The following is a 26,742-nucleotide window of genomic DNA, read 5'->3' on the forward strand; positions in this document are numbered from 1 at the left end:
CTTCTTGAGTAGACCGGGGTTCGAGCCCGTGACGACCAAATACGGAGGATGCAAAAAGGTCAGGGAATGACCACCGCATATCCCGGAGCAATATGGCCTTAGTTGTTAATGCTCCTAAAAACCAAATAAAAACACCATCGGACATTTTCTTTCCTTCCCTCAAATCATTTCTTGGCACGACCCACTTCATTGACGACGAGACACTAATTTCTGCAACAGAGTCATGGTTCAAAGATCAACCTCACCACTTCTATAAAAACTGTATCCGTAGCCTCATCCATTGATGGGAAAAATGTGTAAATCTGCACGGCGGCTATGTAGAGGACTAAAACCTGTGCCAAGAATCAACAGGCTAGCACCTCTGCAACTAGGTCAGGGCAATTCTTTATTGAACCACTCTCTCATGTACCAAAATTAGATCCAGTTTAAATGATAACACTGGAGTTTCTTAAGAGATCACCTTATTCGGGCATGTAGTGTGGATGCTTATTTTTTTTGTTTTTAGAATAACTGTATGTTTAATAATTTTTGCTAGAATATTTATTATTGTAATAAAAGTTTGATTTAAAACATGAATTCAAGTAATTACTTGTTTTTTCCTCACTTTATTGCACCTAATTGTCATCAAAATTTATTGCAAAAAATTTTTTTTTGGAATGCTGGTATTAATACCAGTATCCCAGTTTCATAGATTAAAAATACCGGTATTAGTAGTAGTAGTATTGCGAGCCCTAACTTAATCCCATGATGGAACAGTCAAGAACATTCCTGTGAACATATTAGAAAGTTGAAAATGTTCCATCACTGCTACATTATGAGAATTTTCCAGCCTTGCACTCCCCTTAATTTATTTATGCCCCAATTTGGGATCAATTTTAGAAAAAGAGGATACTGTACAAGAATATTTAAATCATCTGATTTGTTAAGTGATGCCAATATTTTATCATTTAATCTGAGATTGATGTTGGACTTATTTGCCTAATTTTAAATACATGTTAACTATGAGTTTCAAAAACATTTGAGTATACAGTTGAAATATTGTATAGTGTGTAAAGCACGTGCAAAAAAATAAATAAATAAAATAAAATAATAAAATTGTGAGATGTATTCTACACTTGAAAATATGAAATTATACAAATACCTTAGTGTACAATTCTCTATACCAATGGGACTACACCTGTTTAAAATTTAAACAATTGTTGTGAAGTTTTGAATGGTAAAAAAATACAAATATCTAGATAAGCAATAAAACACTTTACTAGGCTTATTCTCTTTTGTTTTTTATCATTCAAAACTAGTCATTTCAAGCAGCTATATCTTAGTACTTGTTCAAAATATGAACAAGTACAACTGTTTACATGACTACTATTTTTGTAATTTTAGAGCCTAGAATATGTCCCAATATTTTATGCACACACTGGCTACTTTATACTACCAAAGTAGCCAGGGGCTGTTCAAAAGAAAAATAATGGTGAGAATGAAAGAAAATATAATTTTTTCAATGCAGAGGAAGCGATTAGCATATGATGCAAGAAAGCCAGCTTATATATATATATATATATAGTAGCACCAGCCAAAAAAAAAAAAAAAAAAAAAAAAAACTTTCCCATTTCACCCATCCATTTGCACCAAAAGTTTGTCCAGTTCTTCCTTGAATTTATTTAAGCTATCAACTTCCACAACAGATGGAAGTTTGTTTCAGCAATCAACCACCCACTGGCTAAAGGCAAATTCATTCTGCTGATCTATTCTACAACCCCAGAAAAAAAAATGTGAATTCATCTAGAAATCTGACTACTTACTATTGAAGGTGAGATGGGTATGGCAAATATTTTTTGTGAGAATTAGACAGGACTAGATTTAGAAGAACTGATGCTAACCAAGTTTTTTTCCTTCCCAACAGAGAATTACTTGAAAATCAGCATCAGGATCTGATTGTAGTTATTTGAGATGTTATAGCTATATGTGCAAAGCACAGAAAGTGGAATGTAATGTGCTAGCATCAGCAAAATTATGGACAGAATTTCCAGCCAATGCAAGAAGGTCATTAACATAAGGAAATAAGAAGAGTGAAAACAGAACATCTGGGAACTCAAGCATTATTTGTGAGGTCAAAGCCATCCATCACACACAGCAAGCTATCAGAGAGAAAACTACCCAATTACAAAAAATTGTAAGGCAAAATGGGAGCACTGCTTGCATTTGGAGAAACTTTACCCTGGAAAAGCTTGGAACACAAGGAATCTGTACAAATATAAGTAACACAAGATATGACTGACAGCTTGAAAAAGATGAAAAGCTAAGATAAGATCCACATGGGAATAATTATTCAGATGGAAAGTTAAGATAGTGCAAGGGTTGATAGTAAATGCATTTCTCCATTACTTTGGAAATGGATGAGTTACAAGCAATGGGATGGTAATCATAATAGAGGGATTTGTCATTCTTATTTAGGAATTCAGTGCATACAAGAAAATGGTGGAAAATAAAAGAAAAATATAAGTACAAAGAGGAAATAAAAACAGGAGACAAAATATATTGAATAATTTACAACAGTATTTTACTATTAATGACCAGTATTTCCTCTACTGAGAAGTATTAAATGCAATTAAAATTTATTCATTAGGAGTTGAGTTGCCTCACAGAGAGCTTGTCCACGTGAAACATGCTAAAGTTAACAGGCACTTTATATATTTGTGAATACTGTTAAGAGAAAGAAAAAACCTTGGACTTTCATATCTAAATAGACAAAAGAAGGAAAAAGAAAATTTTGTCAACTCTTCTAGCAGATGATTCAACTGCCTCACAATAATATCAGTTCTAACTACATATCATTACTATAACAGAAAATTTTTGAAATTTATATTTCTCAATGGGTTAAACTATAATAAAATTTCCTCAAAATGCAGTTTCTTTAGACTGAATTTTTTATTACAGCAATCATTTTGACATTAGCCACAGTAAATTCTTTTAATAATACGGTAATTCCTATGAGAACTAAAACTTCCTTATGAGAAATGGTTCCAAACAATTTCTAATGGATACACTTAAGGAAATACACATCTGCAGTAAATTTTTTTTTTTTTTACCTAAATGTTTGTAGTGTTGATTATGTGCTTGAAGGAGTATCTTTATTCTATCTAGTGGTGCAACAGTGGTCTTTGCACACATGCCTGCAACACCTGAAAAGACAAATTTAAATTATGAAAAGTAAAAATAAGAATATCTACTACAATAAACAACCGATTTCCTTCCTACACCAATATTATTCAAATCAAAACTTTTTTTTGCTTCATCACATGGACATGAGGGCAAATTATGACAAGAAATTATTTTTATGCTATTCTTCTGAACTAAGAAAGACAGCCTCAAACAAAATGAGACATACAAAAACTGCTTAGTTATTTATAGAGTTAAGTTCTATGCAAGCAAAGTCTAATCTTACAACAAAAAACTTTAAGAGTTTACAAGATAACTCAAAAAATAAATATACACAGTACTAGTTAAATAAATAAATTTTCTGTTTATACTCTGGCACAACAACCAAGTCAGTAGAGTTTACAATAAATCGTCAATACAAATATTTATCGTATTTAGTAGTCACAGGCTTTAACCCCGGTCCACTCAAGGAACGCGTGCTATGCACTCTCGCTCCTGACCACTCGGCTACATAGTTAGTAACACCTACCCTGTACTGAATGAAAAATTAATCCCAGACATGCATAAATGTTTATTATACCTTTATTTACATTAAAAATCAAAAACAAATTATTATAAAAGTAATACTGTTGATTTTAGTGCAGCAACTGCTTTATTCACAGTGGATCAGTTCATGATACATCTGTGCATATAAAAATAGGCTGTAAAAAACTGAAAAGACAAAGCACTTACTCCCTCTGCTTGAGATTGGCTGGCTCAGAACTAGTTTGATGATGATGAGACCTTTGAGTTACTTCGCTCTTCAAAAGTACTCAAACCCAGACCTCTCCAAATAAGTCAAAATCTATTAGACTCTCACCATAAATAATGAATACACAACATTTTAATGTTGTTTTTGGATATTGGTTATGGTCCAGTAAGGGAAAAAGTTTCCACTGCAAGCCATATAAAATGTAGAGGACTACATATGAGCTGTGAGAATTATAAATGAGTTGTGAGAAACATGTTACCAATGAGCTATGGACTGGCCAAGCCTGCTTAGTGTGAAAGTATTTTTGCAGTGAGCCAGTTTTGTAATAACACACAAGCAATAGTTTTGGGCAAGTCCATGGCTCTTCGACTTTACAACATGTCAGTAACTGTTAGACATTTTCCATATTTTTGCATAGAAAAATGCTAATGTGAAAGGAATGTAAAGCAGTGTTGTTTGTGGAAAGTTGCACATTATGAGCTATATAAAACTAAAAACCAGCTATTGACCTTTAAGTAATAGATGCTTGCTTCCATGACATGTAGTGTGCAGAGCCCTGAGGGTGATTCCCAACGATGGGTTCATGAAGCCTTGCCAGTGGCTATATGAAAAATATTGACAATAATAATAGCATACATCTAAAAATTATATATAAGCAACTTAAGCAATGATTTGTGATATAAAGTAAATTCCTTATATGCTATATATAAGAAACAACTACACTGAGTTGATGCAGAATTAGCAACACCAACCTAATACTTTGTGGGGCCACCTTTTGCCTGCAATACAGGCCATACACATCTTGGCATGGACTCCACAAGGTGTTGCAGGTGTCCCATGGTAGTGCTACCCATGCATTGCACAATATATTCAATAATTCCCACACATTGTTAGGTGGATAGAGAATTTACTGTCATGTTCCTAAAACCAGTTGGCAACTTGTCGGGCGCAGTGGCATGGTGTGTTTCCTTGTTGATAGACACTGGAGTTATACGGATACAGTATCGTCATGAAGGGGTGTGCTTTATCAGCAACAATAAAAAGGTAGGTGTTCCCATTGAGCCATTGGTTAACAGTGATCAGAGGATCCAGGGCATACCACGTAAACAGTCCAAAAACCATTACACTACCAGTGCATCCAGGTGCCATGACTTTGTGCTGCTTTCCAAAGTGCAGATATGCACATTAGCATTATAGAGTTGGAAACAGAATTCATCAAACCAGATGGCAGATTTCAACAAGTCAGTGGTCCAGTGCTGGTGTTGATTTGTGCCATGCCCATGCACGGCAGTTTCTTGTATTTCACAGAGAGCATGGGCACCAGAGACAGCTGTCAACTGCCACATCCTATACAAAGTAATGTCCAGCACATAGTGCTATGTGGATTATTTGTTTCGCTATTTCTCTGTTGTACTGGGTGGTTAGCCGGGCCACTCTGCTGTGTTTATGAGATAACATGCACGGCATTCAACACAACCATGCCACACATGTGATGTAAATATATTACTAGATGGGCATAAAAAAAAAGTTCTAGTCACATGCTTGCTGTTTGAAACTGATAAATTAACAGGCTCTTGGTGACAAAGTTAGTGGCTACACTATTTTGGAGAGAGGCAAGCCTTCAAATCCTGTTGAAGACAAGTGGAATTTTTAAAGACTTCTTTATCCTCAGCCATACAATTTGTACATGCATAATAAACCATAGAAACTGGACTGCTAGCATTGCTGTTGGCTCCCTAACATAACTCTGCTACATCAGGTAACCAACAGCAATTCTATGGAGCACCAACACAAGAATAGACTTCACATGATACTGCAATACACAGCAAGAAACCTGGGCCTAAGGGAGTGATTCCTTGCACAGCAACCCACAACCCTGAACTCCAGAAAAACCTGCATAACTGCAAGTGAAGCCAAGTATGCCTTTATAAATATGGAGACTATAAAAAATAAATCCATACAGGCCACTACAGAAGAGGTACAAGGAAAAATAAAATTCAAATAATGCTTTTAAACACAAATTTGAAATATTTGTGATAACCTAGTATAATGACTGTCTTCCATGGCATTTTAGTATGATGAATTACTGCTTGCCACAGTTTGGAGAGTTCCTGTCTATGTCTGGAGGAATTATTTACACCTCTTCAACCAGGGTTCGGGTTTGCAGTTAGCTGATGTCAGACAGAGGGAGTAGGGTTCTCCCTGCAAGTTATCCCAGTTTTTGTACCCACACACAACATACTAATAATTGTACAGATAAATGGCATATAGTGCATATTAAGATTAGTCACCCAGTATAGGAGTGAAGTAGGAGACGATGAAAGTAAGTGAAATGGCTTCCCTATCCATGTCATAACAGCAGTAGCAGTACTAGTCTTAATGTGCCTAATTAGATTATAGTCTAATTATTGAACTTAGGTTAGAAGTGAAAAAAAAAAAATAATAAATAATACATATATTATTTTAATAGTACCTGAGCTTGCTACCCATATCTGTATTGTGTAGTTGTCTGTAGAAGTGTTTCCACAAAGTAATTTGTTTATTGTGCAGGCCAAAAAACCCAAAATAACTTGCAGGGTTTTCCCTGCAAGTTATTTATAGAGATGTTAATAACAGTATGCTGCTGCAACAGGATCTGGAAATGTTGGGTAGATGGGCTGAGAAGTGGCAACTGAAGTTTAACATTGACAAATGCAAAGTACTACATATGGGTAGGAGTAACCCCAGAGAAATGTACCAACTATGTGGTGTTACACTCAGGATAGTGGAGAATGAAAGAGACCTGGGGGGTAACTGCGCAGTCAGATAAGAAGTTTTCTGAGCAGTGAAGACAGGCTGCCAGAGTAGCTCATGGGGTCTTGACAATGATATACAGGAATAAGGAGGCGATTATCCCCTTGTATAAGGCGATGGTCAGGCCACACCTTGAGTATTGTGTACAGGTAGTGGTATGTGATGCAAGAAAGCAAGTGTATGAGCTTATGCAGCATCAGCCAAAAAAAAAATAATCATCACGCCATTACCTCCAAATGCCTGTCCAGTTCCTCCTCAAATTTATTCAACCTATCAACTTCCACAACGACAGATGGAAGTTTGTTCCAGCAATTAACTTCATTTTAGGAAGGATGTAGGGTTGCTAGAATGAGCACAGAGAAGGGCAACAAGACTGGTGAAGGGAACAAAGGGGTGCTCTTATGAAGAAAGGCTTAAGTTCTGCAAATTACAGCTTCTAGAGACTAGGCACCTGCAAGGTGATTGATTGAGGTATATAAGGCCTTGAATGGATTGAGCAGGCTCAATGCTGATGAGATTCTTCCTCTTGCTCAGATTACAGACCTGAGGGGCATAGATTCAAACTGAGGAAAGAGAGATGTAGAATAGATATGCGGAAGTTTGCCATTAGCCAGCGGGTAGTTGACTGCTAGAACAAATTTCCATCTGGTGTTGTGGAAGTTGATAGCTTAAATAAATTCAAGGCAGAACTAGACAAACATTTGGAATGAGTGGATCAGCAAAATGGGAAGGGTTTGTTTTTTTTTTTTGGCTGATGCTGTATAAGCTTGCTTTCTTGCATCATGTGCCTCTACTAATGTCAGCTAAGGTAAGGAAAAAATGAAAGTAGGTAGGAAATTATCAGGGGTGAGCCATCACAAGGGAGCCAGGGGTACACTGTACCGGGAGGCAACATTCAAGGGGTGTGGCTAAAAACTTGAAACTTACATACGCATATATAAAAAATTTTTAAATCTGTCATTTTTCTGAATATGATACTAAAACCTTTGTTGATGTGTGCACAGGGCCGTATTCAGGTGGGAGCAGAGGGGCATATAACCCTGTAAACAATGCACATAAGCGTTCCTAGGTCTATCTAAAAAAAAAAAAAAAAAACATCAAAACTTAGTCATCATGCTTCCCCCTTACGACAATACCTCGATACGGTACTGTGTGTGCATAATGCTTGTCCACTCTAAAATTTACTATATAAATTAACTCATACAAATACATATGTGAGGTCCAGATGGACTCCAGCTTATTTTTACATGGCTGTACTTTCTTGGTCAAAAAATTTCCAGAAACACTGTTCACAGTACATTTCTAGGAAATTGTGTAAGACTCATTCATTTATTCTATTTATGAATGAAATTTCGAGGAGGAGCTAATCCACTTAGGAAGACTATGCAGCTTGTTCTTGCCCCGAGTCTATATAAGACAAGCTAAGTTATGAGACTTCTACCTGTGTGTAGAAAGCGCAGTAGCTTGTGGCATTGACCAGCCATTGAGTTGCTACTTCATTGTGGTTTTGCTCATTGAATTGAAGTGACATGATGCTAAGATTTTCCACTGTATATACATTGGTTGTTATACAATAATGAATATCAAAGCTGAATATATGTGTAAACATAATACTTTTGTATGTATAACTTTCCCTTCATTCTTTCTTTTCTAATAAATTTTTAATTTATGTTTTATTAGTTGTGATTACGTAAGTTTCCTTGTCAATAATTAATTGTATTACCTTTGTTATTAATTATCATTATATGAATAAAAGTACAACAAAATATATAAATTTTTTTGAGGGGGTCACCATATTGCAATTGGGACCTGGGCACCACATTCCCTAGAAATGGGCGCCTCCGTAGCCAGGTGGGAAGGAGCAGCAGTGCGTACCACACGCTTCTTGATTAGACCGGGGTTCGAGCCCGTCACCACCAAATATGGAGGATGCGGAAAGGTCAAGGAATGACCACTGCATATTCCGGAGCAATATGGCCTTAGTTGCTAATGCTCCTAAAAACCAAACAACAACAACAACAACAATCCCTAGAAATGCCCCTGGAAATTGTCATGGGCATTATCAAATTATTATATGGGTTCAAATTTGGCACAGAGGATTATGCCTCATCCAAGGCTGTATACTGAGTGAGACATATTCTAGTATATTTCTAGAAATGAATTTGCTCAGTTATGGTAACAGTGGCACAACTATTTCAACTAGTAATGCCATTTTTTTTTTTTTTTTGTTAGAAGATTATCTTCCCTACATATTTAAATCAGGGAGGTCTGCCTAATAATTTAATTTCATGTTTGCCACTGTATGACAGCAATGAAAATCTATTTTTTTTTTTTTATCTTATTTCAAATAAATATTAAAAAAATGCATGTGACCGGAAATCGGAACCAAGCATCCCATGGCACACTTGGCCATCTTTTGGTTAGGAGAAGAATAAGCTGTTGTTAGCTGAACCAACAACAGTTTAGCAAATATTAAAAAATAAACATTGTTTTACATAAGCAACAAAAAGGCTGTGGCAAAACTAAATTCCTGCCAGATTTCCAAACAGTCCCCATGTAATCTTTAACAATCATACAAACACCTTCCTCCCCTAGTTGCAGACCTGACAGTATGGTGTTTGCCACTGAAGAAAGGTATTTATTGATACTATGGCAGTGCCATGGCTTGACAGCACTTCATACCCAGCCACTACTGCTCAATCAGAAGAAAAAGGATATACTAGACTCAATCAGAAGCAAAAGGATATATTAGAGATAAACATCAAAAATGTTTTAAGGACTACATATAAACAAAATGGTTCAATGCCACAGATACAAAAGATTCCCCTTCATATAATGAGTCCTAGTTAACCTATACTGTTTTCAATAGAATACATTTTACCAAATCCTCTTTTTTTCCCAATATTATATAATGAGAAGCAATTTATTCAGCAATAAATTTAGTCCACTTAATGCATTCCTGGGCTGGTCCTAAAGTTATTTTTAGGATGGGCACAGGAATTATTTTTCATTGCGGGGTTACCAACCTTTTTGTTATCTGATTTCTATACACTTATTTCAATTCACTGAGATAAGTGCCCAGAAATTGCAAGTTCAACTGAACAAACTGTTTGTTTCAGAAACTGAAAGGTTCAATCAGGCATAATTAAAAGGTCAACAGACATTATATATATGCTGCATGTCAACATGAGAGATATCAAATGATTTTAATATAAAAGATTAGCTGAACCAACAACAGTTTAGCAAATATTAAAAAAATAAACACTTTTTTTTTTTTACATAAACCTTATACTTTACATCAAACAGAACCACAGCAATTATTTGAACACGCAAAATTTAATTGTATAATATGCTATGTGAAAGGAGGCATTATGTGGGATGAATATTCAACATTTCTTAAAAAAATTACAGTTAACTCCATGTTATTTCTGCAATTTTATTTTAAAATATTTATCGAGTCCTCCAAGTAAAAATGGGAACAGGGTTTATCATGTCTCCATTTCCTATCAAGAGGGTATTTAGTATACTGGGCATGCCCAGTATACTAAATTCTGTTCAATGTTTTGGATCCAACTTTGGGTCTCTGTCAGCAACAAAAAGCTGAGTAGCAACAAAAAACATACCTCATTAAAGCAAACTTGGAATATACCATTGGAACCTGGAAATTCAAAGTTGGATCTGAAATGCCAACAAGAATGCAATATTTAGTACATTGGGCAGGGCTTTTGGAAGGAAACAGGTTTAATTTTTTTAATTTTTTATTTTTGTTTCAAGGATGCAATAAACCATTTAAATTTGCATTAAAAACAGAGTAAGGTGTCAGATTTTTAATAAATTTTAACTGGCAAGATTCTGTGGAAATTATTTAATAATAAGAAGAAGGCTCTAGCACTGGCAAAAGTTTAAGAACCACTGCAACAGACTGCACCTGCAAAGAATTCTTTGCAGACAGTTTTTAATTCCTCCAGACTGACTGCAGATTTCTGAGTAGCAATTGACAAATCACATATTTTCAGTAGAAAATATATGAATCCAAGCCATTCGGTACAGCTAACGCTACCATTCAACCCTTTCAAATGAATAAAAGATGGCATATTATTCATTTAAACCATCCCTTACAAGTGGATTAACAAAAACTCAATGGACTGTCTACGAAATATAGGTACGAAGAATTTTAACATAATATCGGAATAAGAGCAGAAATTCAACAAATCCTCATCTATATACGGTTTTAAATCGAAAACCTTCCTAATCTAGTAGAGCACATTTAATAAGTTTTAAAACAAACACCTAAATGTAACAATTAATTATATTAACACAAGGAGGAGGGGAAAAAAAGGTTTATATTCTCTAGAGAGAGAAAACACAACTACATATCAAGTTGCAGAAGATGCGACGTTTGGGAATACATTACCAACAGTCAGCCAATGTTTTACATTGCGATCTTGAAAATGCATTATAATGTAAAATGAACTAAAATAAACTTATTCGAACTACAGGTTAAGAGAAAATTTCGAAAAAAAAATCTCCGAAAACAACATGAAAATCTAATTGCAGGCTTCGCTTCTTCATTAATAGTTTATGACGATTTTTTTTCCAACGACTCTTTTCTAACCAAAGCAAGCAAGCACGCGCGTACAGAAAATTAGAAGGAATACAATTCTTGCATTAAAAAAAAAAAAATCATATTTTAAACGGTAGAAATGTACGTTATATGTGAAAACCTAGAAGAATACTATATTCCGAATCTTATATAAATTAAACGATATTAGGTCACTTAAATATTAAATCTAAATGGTATACATCATTTTGATGATACAAGAGTACACTTTTCAATTTTGAATTTGTATTTTGTTTGTTGGAAATATCCAGCGCTTAAGTTCGATGATAAAAAACAAGTAGTTTGACATTTTGAATCAGAAGGAAAACCAGAAGCTAGAAATTATATATGCGATACGAGTTGGCATTATTATAAGATGAACATACCTCCAGCAAGAAACGATTTTAATATTGAATCCATTGCTCGGACTTCGATGACTGTTTTCTCGGCCACTGCCATGACTTGTCACGGATTGTTCTGCATAAAAGCTCGTTAAACGCGACACGAGAAGGAAGTGGAGCAGGAACGCAGTACACCGGCGAGCTTCGCTTCCTTAATCTTGGGGATGCATTGTAAAGACGAAGACTTATGCCACGTTGGCAATGAACTGAAAGAACATGTGGACTGTTTGGTCTACCTGGATAGGAAAGGTAACGCGAAAAACCTGTCTCTTTTATTTACGGAGGAAAACTATAGCCCAGGGCGTTAAGATCGCATTAACCCAAGGGTAGCACTGACCACCTTCTCCGTGACACTCCGCTGTTGGTTGGCGGGTAAGATCGTATACGATGACGTAACCAGAATCCACGAATGTTAGCTACTGAGTGGGTATTATGAAAGCCCAAGATTCTATTCTGCCGGTTCAGGGCTTTAACGAACAGTTGGAATTTCAACTCTTCTTTATGTATCATTTGTTGTTATTTGTGTTAAGTTATTATCAAAAATGACCCAGTTTTCATCAAATCAGTACAAACAACTTTAAGCGAATACTGTACTGTACTATCAGTGTCTCTAACCTTGACTTCTTCAGTATGAATAAGCGCCTGTTTCATCTCTTTATGTTTTATTTTCCAGCTGTACAGTAGTTGATAATTAGAGTCAGTAAACGAGAGCGCAATGTACTGAGCTTCCCGTTTGAGGTAGGGGTTTATTTTATTTATGGAATTATCAAATGCAGTATAAACTTACCTCTGAAAGGTAGATTTAATAGATTAATCTATTAAATGATGAGACTTAAGGTGTGTGATACTAAAAATTTATGTTCACAGCAAATTCATTTGAAGTATGAGTGGGTTGCCATGCGTCCGAACCTAGGTAAGTTTTTTTTTTTTTTTTTTTCCATCTGTTTTCAGCGTCCTCCATGACAGTATATTTATTTTGCCACTCGTTTAGAGAGGTCTGGATTAGAGTCTTTTCAGTTACTGGAGGAATTTTGTAATTGCATTCAGCCGAAATTGTAGATAGCCAATCTCTCAGACTGTGTTTTGGTTTTACCCGTTCAGAATTTTTCAGCGGGTACAACATACAAGTCTGTCCGAATGTACACACTTCTAGACATTATTATTATTAGCCACATAGTGCACGGAAGCCTGAGGCTTATGCTGCACCAGCTAAAATAAAAAATTCCCGAGTTACCCTGAGAGAGAGAGAGAGGGATTACCAAGAAAAAGAATGATGATATCCAGCTCAGGACCCTGGATGTGCCAAGCCCATACTCACCAGATGTGAGCCCCTGGAGAAAATAATATAATGCCGCAACATGACGGTCCTAAAAACCAGCGACAACAACAACAACTTGTTCACTTGTGTTATTATGGTTTTTAATTTCACAATTAAGTTAACGAATTTTAACCCTTTTTTTTTTGGTAAGATGTAAAATAACCCACTTTAACTGAAACTGCCTGCACTTTTATGTTATCTTTTATTTTTATGGGACATTTATTAAAAATTTGAAATAATAACGTCGTTTAGAAGAGAATAGATTTTTATTTGTTAATAAAGCATTGTTCTTGCATTTTGTAGAAACAATAACGCAAAAAAATAGTCTTCAGTAAAAGGTTCTTACCCATGGATCTTTGCGACAAGTGATAGACAGATCTAGCTCCGCCCACTTCTTCGCAGTGATTGGCTGTTAATCACCACATTTTGCATAAGAGTGAATGTAGGGTTACCAATACCATCTTCTGCACTCATAAAAAGAGGGCATTTACACGTTTTGGGGCGAATAAAAGAGGACAAAAAGTTCATCTTGGATTAGAAAAGAGGACAAACATATTATGCAAATAATAAAATAAAGACAATGTAAACCACATTTACTGATGTTTAGGATTAGTACATTCATATTTGTCTTGAGAAATTATTTCTTTCAATAGCTCTGGATTGCCTCTCAAATATGTGTAAAAATCAATGCATGACATGTGTTTGAAATTGTACTGCAAAAACAAAATACCTTTTACAGAATTGACACCTATTCCTTTCTTTTGTCCACTGATTTTGCATTAGAGAGAATACTCTCTCTACATTTGCATTGTGAGGAGGAATTGAAAAGAAAAACTGGACAATTTCCAACAATTCTGAATGTAATTCAATATTTTTTGAATTACTAAAATATTTGGCCCACTTTTCATGTATAAGCATGTTTTTAAAGTCTTTATTATTCATTTGACCCTCAAAAAATTTCTTCAAATTGTTAAATTGTTCAAAACACTTAACATCATCAATTGTTACCCCTTTTGTCAATCAAGTAGGAAATAGAACATTCTACATCGTTCCAGCTTGGTACTGCATCCATTTTCATCCACATAAAACAGGAAATGGATTCCATATGTTGAAGCCACTTATCTAAATATTCCATGCAATTTCTATACAGTTTTTTTTTGTATCACTAGAAAATTTTTCACATTCAAGTACAAGTCCTTCATCATGTTTTTTGTATAGCATTTCCTTTACTCTTAATGGCAAGACGTTGTGATCCATCCGTTTCGAGATAATTTCTTTCTGAGACTAAGACATCTAGCACTTCTGCAGCTGAGTTACTTTCCCTTTCAATTCGTTGTATGTGTGTATGGAATACACATAAGTGATTGCATGAATCAAAGATGAATCTCACTAAATCCATTTTCAAAGAACCTTTTAATCATAATGGGAGGTTTTTCTTGGGACAGAAAATAAGCCTGTGAAGCTGGAAACATATCTGTGAGCCTTGTGATGCTTGGAAATAATTAAAGCCATCTCGTCTTGCTGTGAGAAAAGAGCTGTCTATATTCAAACTCACAGTATTCCTTAAGCTCTTCAGTCCGGACTGTATAATTATGAAAATACTGGCAAATTTTAAAAACAATGTTCTCTATATCAACTTCCCAAAGTTCTGCGGCATTCTGAAGACAATTGTTCAAAATATGTGCAGGGCAGCCCACTCCGATCAAAGTCTTGTTATGCAACAATTTCTTTAATTTTGCAAAGACATTATTCCCTTCTTCATTTCGTCTCAGTCCTCCAAACATTGTATTGCAATTGTCCCCAGTGAATGCAATACATTTTTCACATAAACCATTTTTTTCAAGTTTCTTTAACATACGTAGAAATGGTATCTGCAGTCTCGTTAGGCATCTTCTGTAATTCAATTAATTTTGTTTATAACCCTCCTTCATTTACATCAAAATACTGAATAATTAATGGGAAGATTTTTTTCAGAACCATGATTACTTCCATCAGTTGAGACTCCACAGTATGCAATTTTATTTTCTTTTAAAGTTTTTACAGTAACATTAAGAGAATGAAATGCAAGTACAAAGTTTACAATGGCTTCTGTCTTGGTTCTAGCAGAGGAAAATCTTTTTGCTATCCCAGAATCAAAAAATAAATTTTTTAACATGACAGTTGTGCTATCCATTGATTTGTAACTACAGGTGACCCCCGCTTAACGCTGATAATTCGTTCCGGAAAAACAGAGCGCTAAGCGAGCTCCGCATTCTCATAAGGTAACATATGTATTTGTAAGTTGCGGTCGGTGCCATAGGATATTTCCTAATCAATAATAAACGGTAGTGAAAAGATGCACAAATGTCGGTCAAAATAGTTAATATTCAAATATTTGTACATATAAAATATTCTGCATTACATATGAATTAGATAGTATGAATCAGAGCTGTAATACTCAATATGTTCTACGTTGATAATAATATTAGTAAATTAATAAGAGGAGTTTACCTCAATATAGTACGTGGAACACTTCCGTATGATACCCTCCAGAAATTAAAACGGAAAAAACGAAAAAATCGACAACTTACCGGTACATTAAAGTAAAATATAAATAATTAAAGTAAAATATAAAATATAAATAATTAAATAATCAATTTAACACAATTCAAAACAATTAAAATTCAAATTAACGCAATAAAAGAATATCCACGTACTATATTGAGGTAAACTCCTCTTATTAATTTACTAATATTACATATGAATATAATTATGTGATAACTACTTACGTATCAAAATTAAACTTAAAATTCCAATTAAAATCATAATTTTAATTGATGAATTTAATCATGAAAAATGTGTCGATTTTGGGTTGAACTTTGGCCCTCTTCTAAATAAACTAAAAGGGGTATTCATTTTAAATCCTCCGCAGCGTTACCACCCAACAATAAAGTCACCCGATCTTTCGCCGCTTTGAAACCTGGCATGTTTTTTGCTTCTTTCAATATGAAACTTCTTTTAGGCATTCGTTTCCACAAAAGTCCTGCTTCATCTATGTTATAAACTTGTTGAGAAGTATAACACACAATACCCCTCTTCAATAATTTTAACAAGTTCTTTTTTGAAAGTTTCGGCTCCTTGATCTGCACCTGCGGCTTCTCCCTAGATTTTAAATCTATTCAAACAGCCCTTACCAGTTTTAAATGGTTCCACATTTTTTTTTTTTTTAGGTGAGTTTTCTTCAGATCATCATATTAGCTAATCTCTCTCTCTCTCTTTTTTTTTTTTTTTTTTTTTATAATATTTAACTTAACTGAATTCTGCATTGGATACATTATCTTCAATAAAATTAGTTCAAGTCTTTTCCATTTCAATCCTAATAGCCAGCCTAGTCCTAGTTGCTTGCAGTGGAACAGATATCTTTCTCACTGCTAAAATTAATTCTTTATTTTTTTTATAATTGTTGTTACAGTTAAACTTCAAGTCCTAAATTATGGCACACATCCGCTTGTCGTTGACGGGAATCGATTCGCTTCATAACGTCTAATTTAATTTTCAAATTCAGTATTTTTCTTACATTTATAGGCTGTGCCCAGACGTTGCTTTTTCATTCTTATCGGCCATTATTAATTCTTCGAAAATGTAACTGCGTTGGTTGCATTAATTACGATGCAATGTTCAAGTAAACTGTCCGTTACGCACGATGTCTAATACTGTACTGAGTAATGACTAGACTTCGGATAAATGTATATAACGCAAATATTACAAACTTGATCATTTTTTAAAATGTTGATCTCGTAACTATGTAACAAGTCACTGTACTGCAATTAAATTAGCGTGCGAGAAAATTTCACTGAGCCTGGGAAAATTTCTCAAGTCGGCGTGGGAAACGTTTTAATACTGTTTTGCTATTCATTTTCAAGCTATCGACTCCATCAAATGAAACGATTTCGTTAAATATGCCAAAAATGCGATCTGTAAAAGAGCGTGATAGTGATCTGTGACAGCTTTCTAGTCAGATACTGGTTATAATATAAGAACAGCGTTATAGCGAATCAGCGTAATGCGAACCGCATTATAACGGGGAACCTGCTGTACTATGATGTTTAACAGTGTGAAAAGCAAAGGTACCCTCTGCAGCAGCCAGATCCTATTCTATTTTACCGACAGCTTTGACAAAAAAATCTGTAACCTTTCCCGAAGAGGCCTCACCTTGAACTGCTTTCTTGTGCTTCTCAGTTTCAATGTGATGCTTCAAATCACCAAACCCTTTATTGGCTACTGAAACGTCAAATATTCAAAGGAAGCTGAATGCAAACTTTACATTCAGCTTCCCATTCCTCTCGGCCAGATACAAAACATGGAAATTTGTATTTCATCTCTTCTGTAAACATGCACTTCCTTTTAGGGGAAGTATAGTCTTTATAATATTAATTTTTATAATTGAAATAATAATAAATATTTTTTATTGTAAGTAGTGAAGCATAAATTTTATTAAGGTTATGTTATCTTTTACATTCACAACTACACTAACTTAATTGCAGAAAAGTACCTACACGTATAAAGATGGATAATAAATATTTTTGTAATTAAAGTGAAAAACCGTATTTTTAAGAAAGGTAAACTTTGTTATGAAATCAACTAGTGTCTGCCTCTTGATTGGATCGTTGATAAGTATACCAAATTTAGTCGACAGTACGAAACTTTCGATCAATTTGGTGTGCACACAGCTCAAATCCACGTTTTCAAATGCTGCAACGAATAATAGGAAGGTCCGCGTACCGCTGCTAAGCGGTGCGCGGACCTTCCTATTATTCGTTGTCGCAAAGATCCCTGGGTATGAACCTCGTACTGAACCCTAACCAAAAAAAAAATAAAATAAATATATAACTAACTAATTAAAAAAAAAAAAAAAAATATATATATATATATATATATATATATATATATATTTATTTATTTATATATCCAAAAGCGGTTAAAAATTCAATGAAATAAACTCGTTATTATTATTTTCATTTATTTATTATTATTATTTTTTGTTATGTATGGTTTAACTTTCTAGAAACTCTGCAAAAACCAACATCCATCATGGCTGGATTCCACCTTTCTTGATAGCGTTGTTCCATCATAATTATATCTTTGTTGTAGCCTTTTACCCTGTTCAGCATCAAAGTAGGGGAGGGGCATCCAGTTGCAAATTATTATTATTATTAGTCATATGGTGCAAGGAAGCCTGAGGCTTATGCTGCACCAGCCAAAAAAAAAAAAAAATTCTGAATGAGAGAGGTAGAAGGGAACCACCAAGAAAAATGATATCCAGCTCATGACCCCTAGGTGTGCAAAGCCCATACTCACCAGATATGAGATGGAACACATTTGCAACTGGATCCCCCCCCCCCACTTTAATGCTAGCGTTATTTTGCAAAGTTGTTTTATAATATTTTAGCACTTTTATTTTCCTTCTGATTATCACGCACACACTGGTTAATTCCCTATGATTTATTTTGCCCATATCTGGTGCTACGACTGGCAAATTAATCCTTACTTGTGTTGCTTCCCGATACTGAGTTAAATCAGCTAAAGAGAATGTAAAATAATGTTAACTACTTAAATTCTTTAATTTTTCAGATTTCCGACCTCCTTGCCTTCAATCTGTGACTTCCACAATTTTATGTATTTTATTCTCGATCTCATAATGGACTTTCATTGCTTAAAATTACATAATGCAAAGTAAATAAAATAATAGGTATTAGGGGGCTTCGCCCCCTGCTCTCGAACCCCCATGCATGCTTTTCTAAGTATTTAAAGTATTTTTCTAGGCTTTTCTAATGTAGAGGTATGACGGGGTAAGTCAAATCTTTTCTACGTAAAAGATACACCAATCGAAATGCACTGATCGATATCTAATCAGGAAATGACCTATGTAATTATTTACCTCTGCATTTGTAGTGACATGTTTCCCCGCCTGCTTGTACCACGTGACCCGCATCCCTCTTCTCCCATTGGCTACCCCACCACGCAGATTTCTCAAGGTGGAATAAATATCGCTATCTAATTGTTTACGTAGGTCACTTAGGAAAAGGCCTTTGCTTTGGGTCCCACAATGCATGAGGAACATTGTTGCATCCGAAAGAACAGGACTAAAATATTTACGAATTATACAAATATTTAATGTAGGCCGCCGTAGCCTAGTGGTCAGGCGCGCGGGTGCATAAGCACACGTGCCTTGAATGACCGTGGTTCAAGCCCGTGACTACTGAATACGGTGCTGTTTCTTGTAATCTGTCTATCTTGTGAACTCCTCTGACCGTTTGGTCGTCCCGGAGTATAAACAGAAAATTTATTTTTTATTTAATATTAACAAAATACTAAACTATTTACAAATATACAAACTGTATCGGGTCACTTCTTTAGCTGACTTTACAATGGAACATCAAATGATGCTGGGCGTGGTCTTGTATTACAGTGGTTCTCAACGCGGGCCATGCCATATTTCTGAGTGGCTACAAGTAAAAGTCGTAAAATTGGGGACCATGGAAACTATTAAGTGGGCCACGAAAAGTTCACTTCTAAAATAAAATTATTACTAATATAAAAATACGAAATGGTCAGTACGTATAATAACTCAATATCCTTGTTTTTGCTTACTTAGAAGGGACAGAACCTATGTACTTAAACCACAACCTTAGATCTGGGAATTCGAAGTGCAGCGTACTGGTAAATAGGTATTCGTGACTCAGCTCCGCATTCTTAGAGCGGGCAAAGCCCTAACAAAATGGTTAACTGGATTCCTGTAAAAATGATTCATTATTTTTCTAAATAGCTCCCATTCCTCTCATGAGTTTTACTGCCACTTTTTATGTAAATTTCAGATATTCTTCAGTTCAGTGTTTGGAGGAAGATATTTTCCTGCACAAGTTCTATTATTGTGGCAGTTCCCTACTTTGGAGGTAAGTTACAAACTCCAGCTACTATTTTTCGATAACTAAGCATTACCTTTATTTTAAGTAGAATGGCTTCCAAAGTAATTTTTATGAATGTTGACTTTCAAAATTTTCCACATCTTTAAAAAATTTAGAAATAGGGCGGTCATAAATTTTAAAAATTGAAACTGCCAAAAATTGTTTGTGTCCGTGTACCAATTTGCTCGGTTTATATTCAAAGGTATAAATAAATACACTTTCATATAGATGTCCATGTTTTGTTCTGCTTTTCATTTTAGTTTCCCGCTCCTGGAATTGTAAAATTCTTTAAATTGCAATTCTTTTAATTGTAAAATCGTATCACCCGCTATTCTCTCGCCTTGGATGCGTGTTAGTTAACTTACATTGTTAGTGCTCCGTATTTTTTCGTATTAAACAATATGAGGGGTGGGGTCACAGAGGTGAATGAAATTCAAAAGTGGACCACGAGCAAAAAAGTTTGAGAACCACTGATATATTAGACAGTGAAGCACGTGCACGAGGTCGATAAACGTTATGGAGGCAGTTGTCTTTCAACGGGAGACAACAATGTAATTATTAACCTGCGCATTTGTAGTACCGTAATTACCCCGCCCTCTTCTCCGATTGGCTCGAATAAATATCACTAGGAGGAAAACCTTTTTAATGTATAGAGAGATATCTGTTTTCTTTTCCAATTGGAACAAATTAGGGGATATGTATTTAAATTAACGAAGGATGGTTGTAGAATGGACGTAAGAAATAACCCTCTTAGTATTATAATAGCTAAATTATGCCAGGAAATGATCTTTTTTTTTTTTTTTTTTTTTGCATCGGCCAAAAATAAAAAAATCATTCATACCTTCCCGTTCCCAAACGTGCCTGTCCAACTTCGCTTTGAACTTAAACAAACTATTAACCTGAAAAACTCAACTGTTGCGGGCAGTTTATTCCAGTAGTCTACAACACGCTATCCAAAAGTAAACATGAGATCTAGCCTTCAGTTTCTCCAAAAAATTTTGTATTTGTTTTCCCTGACTCTTCTCGCTTTTGCTGGTGTAAATATACTTCCCCTCTTTCATTCCACTGATTTCCTTCAGGGCCTTATATGCCTCTATCATGTCTCTTCAAGATAACTTGGCAACCAGATATCTTGATATCTGGTTGCCAAGCCTTGAAGTCCACATTTTTTAAGCTGTTCCTCATGAACATCGATTAGCACCCTTCACCTATTTGGTTGCCTTTCTAGAAGTTCTATTTTCTTTCTTCAAGGGTGTCTCCAGACCCGAACACAATATTCTAAATGCAGTTTCATCACAGATAGCCTTGTACAAAGGGATAATAACTTTTCATTATTGCTAATGTCCTATACATCAATGACAAATTTTTTTACAGTGTAAACAAATTTTGTCTGACGGAAACTCCACTCCCCACTAGGTTGTAATTCTCGATTTCTGTTCTCTTGGGGGGGGGACCTTACAATTAGCTACATTTAACTTCAGTTGCCATATTTCACACTATTTGCGAAACAAATTTAGTACAGTATTAGTAATGGAAATTATGCAAAGCAAGAAAGCTTATACAGCATGTCTTTGGCTGATGTTATACAGTATCAGCCAAAAAAATCCTTGAATTCATTCAAGCTATCCGCTGTTACTACAACACATGGAAGTCTGTTTAAGCAGTCAACTACCACTGGCTAAAGGCAGACTTCCGCACATCCATTCTGCAACCAACCTTCCTCAATTTGAATTTATGTCCTCATGCGTGTAGTCTGAGCAAGAGGAAGAATCCCATCAGCATTGAGCTTGCTCAATCCATTCAAAGCCTTAAACACCTCAATCAGGTCACCTTGCGGGTGCCTAGTCTCCAGACGCAACCATTTGTAGACTGAAGCCTTTGGTAAGAGCATCCCTTTGTTCTCCCTTCACCAATCTCGTTGCCCTTCTCTATACCTGTTTCAAGAGTTCTACATCCTTCCTAAAATTAACTATGAAGCTAATTGACCTGGTTCTGGTCATTAACCTCTTCCTATCTTTAAATCATCAGCAAACTCGGACAGCTTCCTCTACACTCCCCCAACAATGTCTTATATAATATCTTTATTGCAATCAGTAAAAATTTTACATGCATGCATGTTGCAATATCCATAACAGCAACAATGCTAGGGGTTTAACATAGAAAGGACCTAAAACAGGAAAAGAAAAAAACAAGTTGTGAAAACAGTTTTTTTTTTTTTTTTCGCAATGGTAACATACCGATCAAGGAAAAATAATGACAGTCACTCAGCTGAAGACGAGAGCTACTCCTTGATGATGTCTTCTGTAGGCTTTGTCCTCAATGAATTTCTTATAGTCAGCACCCATCTCCTGTACGTTTTGGAGCATCTCCATTAGCAGGAACTTGTCGTCCTTCCTGGGCCTCCACTCCACAGACTGTAAAGAAGGGAGGGCTCTTAAGAGTTTCGAGGGGATTCTCCAATTACACATCTGCCAAAAACTTGGCGTATTGATTTTTACCTGCTATCATTTTAATTGAGACGAGTAAGCGGAGAGTGAAGATCCGTCCTGAGACTTTTCTGTAGTTTAAAAGTTTGGTAATATCTGAAGTGTGTGTGAGGGGTGGAAGTTTTCTTGAAGAGCAGCCAACGAAGAAGCCACTAGTCATCAGATGAGGTGGTTTTCGTAGCCGATGCTCAGATTTCAGATCTGTAGGTGTTGACTGGCTGAAGAAACCGGTAAATATATTGAAGAGTTTACTGAGACTCTGTGACATGGAGGTGTTGTTTGGCAAGCCATCTGGATCGGCAGACCTTGTGAATATCTGCGACATGGCGTTTAAAGCTGAGTTTAGGGTGGAAGATGACCTCGATATCTCTATGCTTGGTTACTGGAGGGATGGCGCCACCGTAGCCAGGTGGGAAGGAGCAGCAGTGCGTAGCCCACGCTTCTGGATTAGACCGGGGTTCGAGCCCGTCACCACCAAATACGGAGGATGCGGAAAGATCAGGGAATGACCACCGCATATCCTGGAGCAATATGGCCTTAGTTGCTAATGCTCCTAAAAACCAAACAACAACAACAACTGGAGGGATGGAAGTTCCATGGATTTTCAGGTTTAGTTGATTTGAGTGAGAAGACCATTTGTGCAGATTATTTAAACTAATCTGAAGAGAGAACTGTGCTAAGCACATAACAAGATTTTTTAGGCTGTTGATGATGGTTTCGGAAGCAGTCTTAGGTCGATCGGTCTCATGGATCCGATAGAGTAGCTACAAATCATCTGCATAGCTGAGAAAATCCGTTTTCTGGTGCAGGAATGTTTGGATGGCAGCAGTAAAGAGGAGCCCAGAAAAGACTCCGCCCTGGGGAACACCTACACTAACTTGCCTAGTGAAGGATTTTTTTCAGTCAGGTAAAGAACCCTGGTCGTAAGAAGCGACTTTAAGAATTCAAGAATATTGCCTTTGATCTGGTATCCTCCTCGCATAGCTGAGGAGGGACCGGACGTCAATGCAGTCTAAGTCATCGCCTTAAGAAAGATGAGAAACAGAAGATGCCCCACTGCTGGTCCCAGGGGATCCACTGGTCCACCCTGAATTATATCCATTTATGACTACTCTGTCTCCTGTCTTTTAGCCAGGTCCTAATCCAATGCAGGATCTTGCCATTAATCTCAATATGCTCCAGTTTATATAATAGCCTTTTATGGGGAACCATATCAAAAGTTTTACCGAAGTTAAGGTAAGTAACATCGAAAGTTTTACCGAAGTTAAGGTAAGTTTTATGACTTAGTCATAATAATTAATTATATTGGTCAGACAAGACTCCCCTTCACCTACCCATGCCATAATCCATTAAGGACACCTATCCTATCAAGATGGCTAATTGTATCCTTAATCAGAGACTCCATGATCTTACTACTAAAGTCAAACTCGGTGGTCTACTTTAAAGGTTTTTCTACGATTCTAATTTATAAAGGTTAGCAGATATACAGTATCCTGATAAGTTATTTCATATTAGTATTTATTACTGTTTAAACAATATTTACATATACAGTACTTGACTGTGGGAACCTTTGCTTTTAAAATGAAATAAGCTTACAGTATATTGTACTAGGAAACGCTGTGGTCCTTATTAATTAGATTTAAATATCCTAATGGATCGCTCTGTAATAATATTTTAAATTAGTCCACAAGTTTTGAAATCCTAATCTAGTTTACTTATATTTTGACAGAAAGGAAATTTTACTTTTACTGAAGGAAAAATTGTAATCGTTTTCAGTTTTCCTTCTAAGCAATTCAATCACATATCATCCAAAGATAGTCCATCTTGTAGGAAGAATAAGTTAATCTTCAGTTTTCTCAGAGGGAAAAAATGTCTAAGTTCAGCTTCACAGAGACAAAAAATTGATAAGGAAATAAAACTATGAATGTAGGTAAAGTATTGTGTTCATGACGCTTATAACTGATATTACAGCAACACGACATTTTTACTTTCGTGAGAATTAGGTAATAACAGTATTATCCTCTTAGATTTAACTTCTTTTTTTTTTTTCTCTTGTGTATGACACAGATGTTAATATAGCTGTGACTTCTCTATTTATTTGAAAGAGACCGTCAGATCTGAGGGGTAACTATAAATTATTTCTCCCTCCCCCGGAGAAGATTTTCGAAGGGCCCATTTATGTCATCTCTGTGCGTTGTGTGGCTGAATTTGAATTTTTCTGCAACTGAATAGTGCATATTATAGTGACAGACATGTAATGCAAGGAAGCAACAGACTTTTGCTCCAGTAGATTGTTAGCTTTCATCCCTATGGTAACCAGATTATCACGAATGAAAACAGGAACAAAAAACGCCCTAAATTAGAAAAAAAATCGAAACTGTCCTAGGACCAATCTACGAAACGCTACTAAATGTAGTTTTTATTTCCCTGGCTTTAGATCTGGGGCATCTTTTAGCTATACTTATATTGTTTCATAAAATAGCGCATAAATAGATGTTTTTGGTTCAAGTAAAATTATTAATATTAGTAATGGAAAAATCTCATTCTAGGTACAATTATAGCTTTATATATATATAAATAATCATTGACTGGATGAATGCGAAATTCAAAATACATATTATGAATTTTTGAATATTTGGCGGGCCGGAAAAAATTCCTAATTACTGAAAACTATATTCTCTGCATAACTTTACTGGTATGCAGAGAAACAGATATTATACCTACCTATATATACAGATCCAAAAATAAATCGATGGATATGTAGCATATTTGTTAAATGTGGTGTTGCCCAGCCGAAACTTTTGTCAGTTGCTGCAAAGGATCACATCAGACAAAATCGGTTACTACCACCAGATATTCAACTGCCAGTTATAGTATTCTAAATGCCTAATGTCTTCGTTACGCTCCTACCGTTAAGACGAATATACTCTCAGTTGATGGGCCCAAGTACATGTTTTAATATATACTGAAGGGATAAGGAAATGGCAAGACTATTGACAAGCATTGCATAATTTTATGTAGTGACAAGGAGTATTGATATCTACACTGAAAGGACAGAATTCATGGGGGTTCCTGGGCAACGCGATGCTGTCACCCTTCTCACTAGTGGACGACCCACCGCTTGGCAGGTATATACACCGATGAGCCAAAACATTATGACCAGCGAGTCGTTATGCAAATCGAAGCAACTGCAAGTGAACTACGGCGCGCGCGGGTCGGAACACGGTATAAAAACACCTGATACTCAGCTCCGTTAATCAATGTTACTTTGTTCTTCAGATGGAAAAGGCAGCGGACTTAAGCGAGTTTGACAAAGGCCAAATTGTAATGGCCAGTCGACTGGGTCAGAGCATATCCGAAACGGCACGGCTGGTAGGATGCTCATGGTCAGCAATGGTTAGTACCTACCGAAAGTGATCCGAGGCGGGGAAACCCACCAACCGCCGGACTACCGGCGTGTTGGACGACCACGGCTCATCAATGCTCGAGGTGAGCGAAGGCTCACCCGGATGATACGTGGCAACAGAAGGGCGACTGTGGTGCAACTCGCCGGTAATAGGAATGCTGGTGACGGGAGTAATGTGTCATAACACAAAATACATCGAACCCTGCTGAAAATGGGGCTGCATAGCTGTAGGCCGCTTCGAGTGTCCATGCTAACCACGGTTCATCGGCGACAGCGCCTACAATGGGCACGCGAGCATTGAAACTGGACCTTCAGTGATTGGAAGAAGGTTGTCTGGTCCAAAGAATCACGTTTCCTGTTGCACCATGTGGATGGCTGGGTACGTGTGCGTCGTTTACCTGGGGAAGTTATGGTGCCGTGGGACGAAAACAAGCCAGTCGCAGCGGTTTGGGCGATGTTCTGCTGGGACACCCTCTGTCCAGTCATCCATGTGAAGGGCACTCTGATGTCCACCGCCTACCTAAACAGCATTGCTGACCAGGTACATCCTTTCATGGCAACGGCCTTCCCGTCTGGCGGTGCCGGCTTTCAGCAGGATAATGCGCCATGCCACACCACTTGGATTGTTCGAGACAGGTTTGCGGAACATGAGGAAGACTTCCAGGTATTGCCCTGGCCTCCACATTCCTCAGACATCAATCCCATCGAGCATCTGTAGTTTGTGTTGGAACAGCAAGTCCGATTTGCGGCGTCTCATCCATGGACCTTACAGGAGTTAAAGGATCTGCTGGTTACTTGTTGGTACCAGATACCACAAGACAAATTTGGTGTTTTGTATTTTTTTTTTAGCGATAATTTTAGTCTACATTTTTATTCTATATAAA

At 36.3% G+C, this 26,742-nt stretch overlaps 1 protein-coding gene and 1 long non-coding RNA gene across 5 annotated transcripts in view; one reads left to right on the forward strand and one right to left on the reverse strand.

Annotated features, from left to right (window-relative positions):
• Positions 1 to 12,067, reverse strand: part of LOC150083502 (mitochondrial coenzyme A transporter SLC25A16-like) — a 108,919-nt gene extending 96,852 nt beyond the window's left edge. For all 4 annotated transcript variants that reach the window (XM_090378031.1, XM_090378032.1, XM_090378033.1 and 1 more), the window contains exons 1-2: positions 11,690 to 12,067; positions 3,090 to 3,182 (exon numbers count right to left, since the gene is read on the reverse strand). In XM_090378031.1, the coding sequence (XP_090234157.1) occupies positions 3,090 to 3,182; positions 11,690 to 11,762 (166 nt within the window). In that variant the 5' untranslated portion in view covers positions 11,763 to 12,067. The remainder of the gene's footprint in view (positions 1 to 3,089; positions 3,183 to 11,689) is intronic.
• The window catches only part of LOC150083503 (uncharacterized), a 71,359-nt gene continuing 56,648 nt past the window's right edge, over positions 12,032 to 26,742 (forward strand). The window contains exons 1-2 of the long non-coding RNA XR_016547209.1: positions 12,032 to 12,442; positions 19,877 to 19,954. This is a non-coding gene — a long non-coding RNA (uncharacterized LOC150083503). The remainder of the gene's footprint in view (positions 12,443 to 19,876; positions 19,955 to 26,742) is intronic.

Source organism: Mastigoproctus giganteus, chromosome 7 (genome assembly GCF_048544385.1).
Source record: "Mastigoproctus giganteus isolate SK-2022 chromosome 7, ASM4854438v1, whole genome shotgun sequence".
Classification (NCBI taxonomy): Eukaryota; Metazoa; Arthropoda; class Arachnida; order Uropygi; family Thelyphonidae; genus Mastigoproctus; species Mastigoproctus giganteus.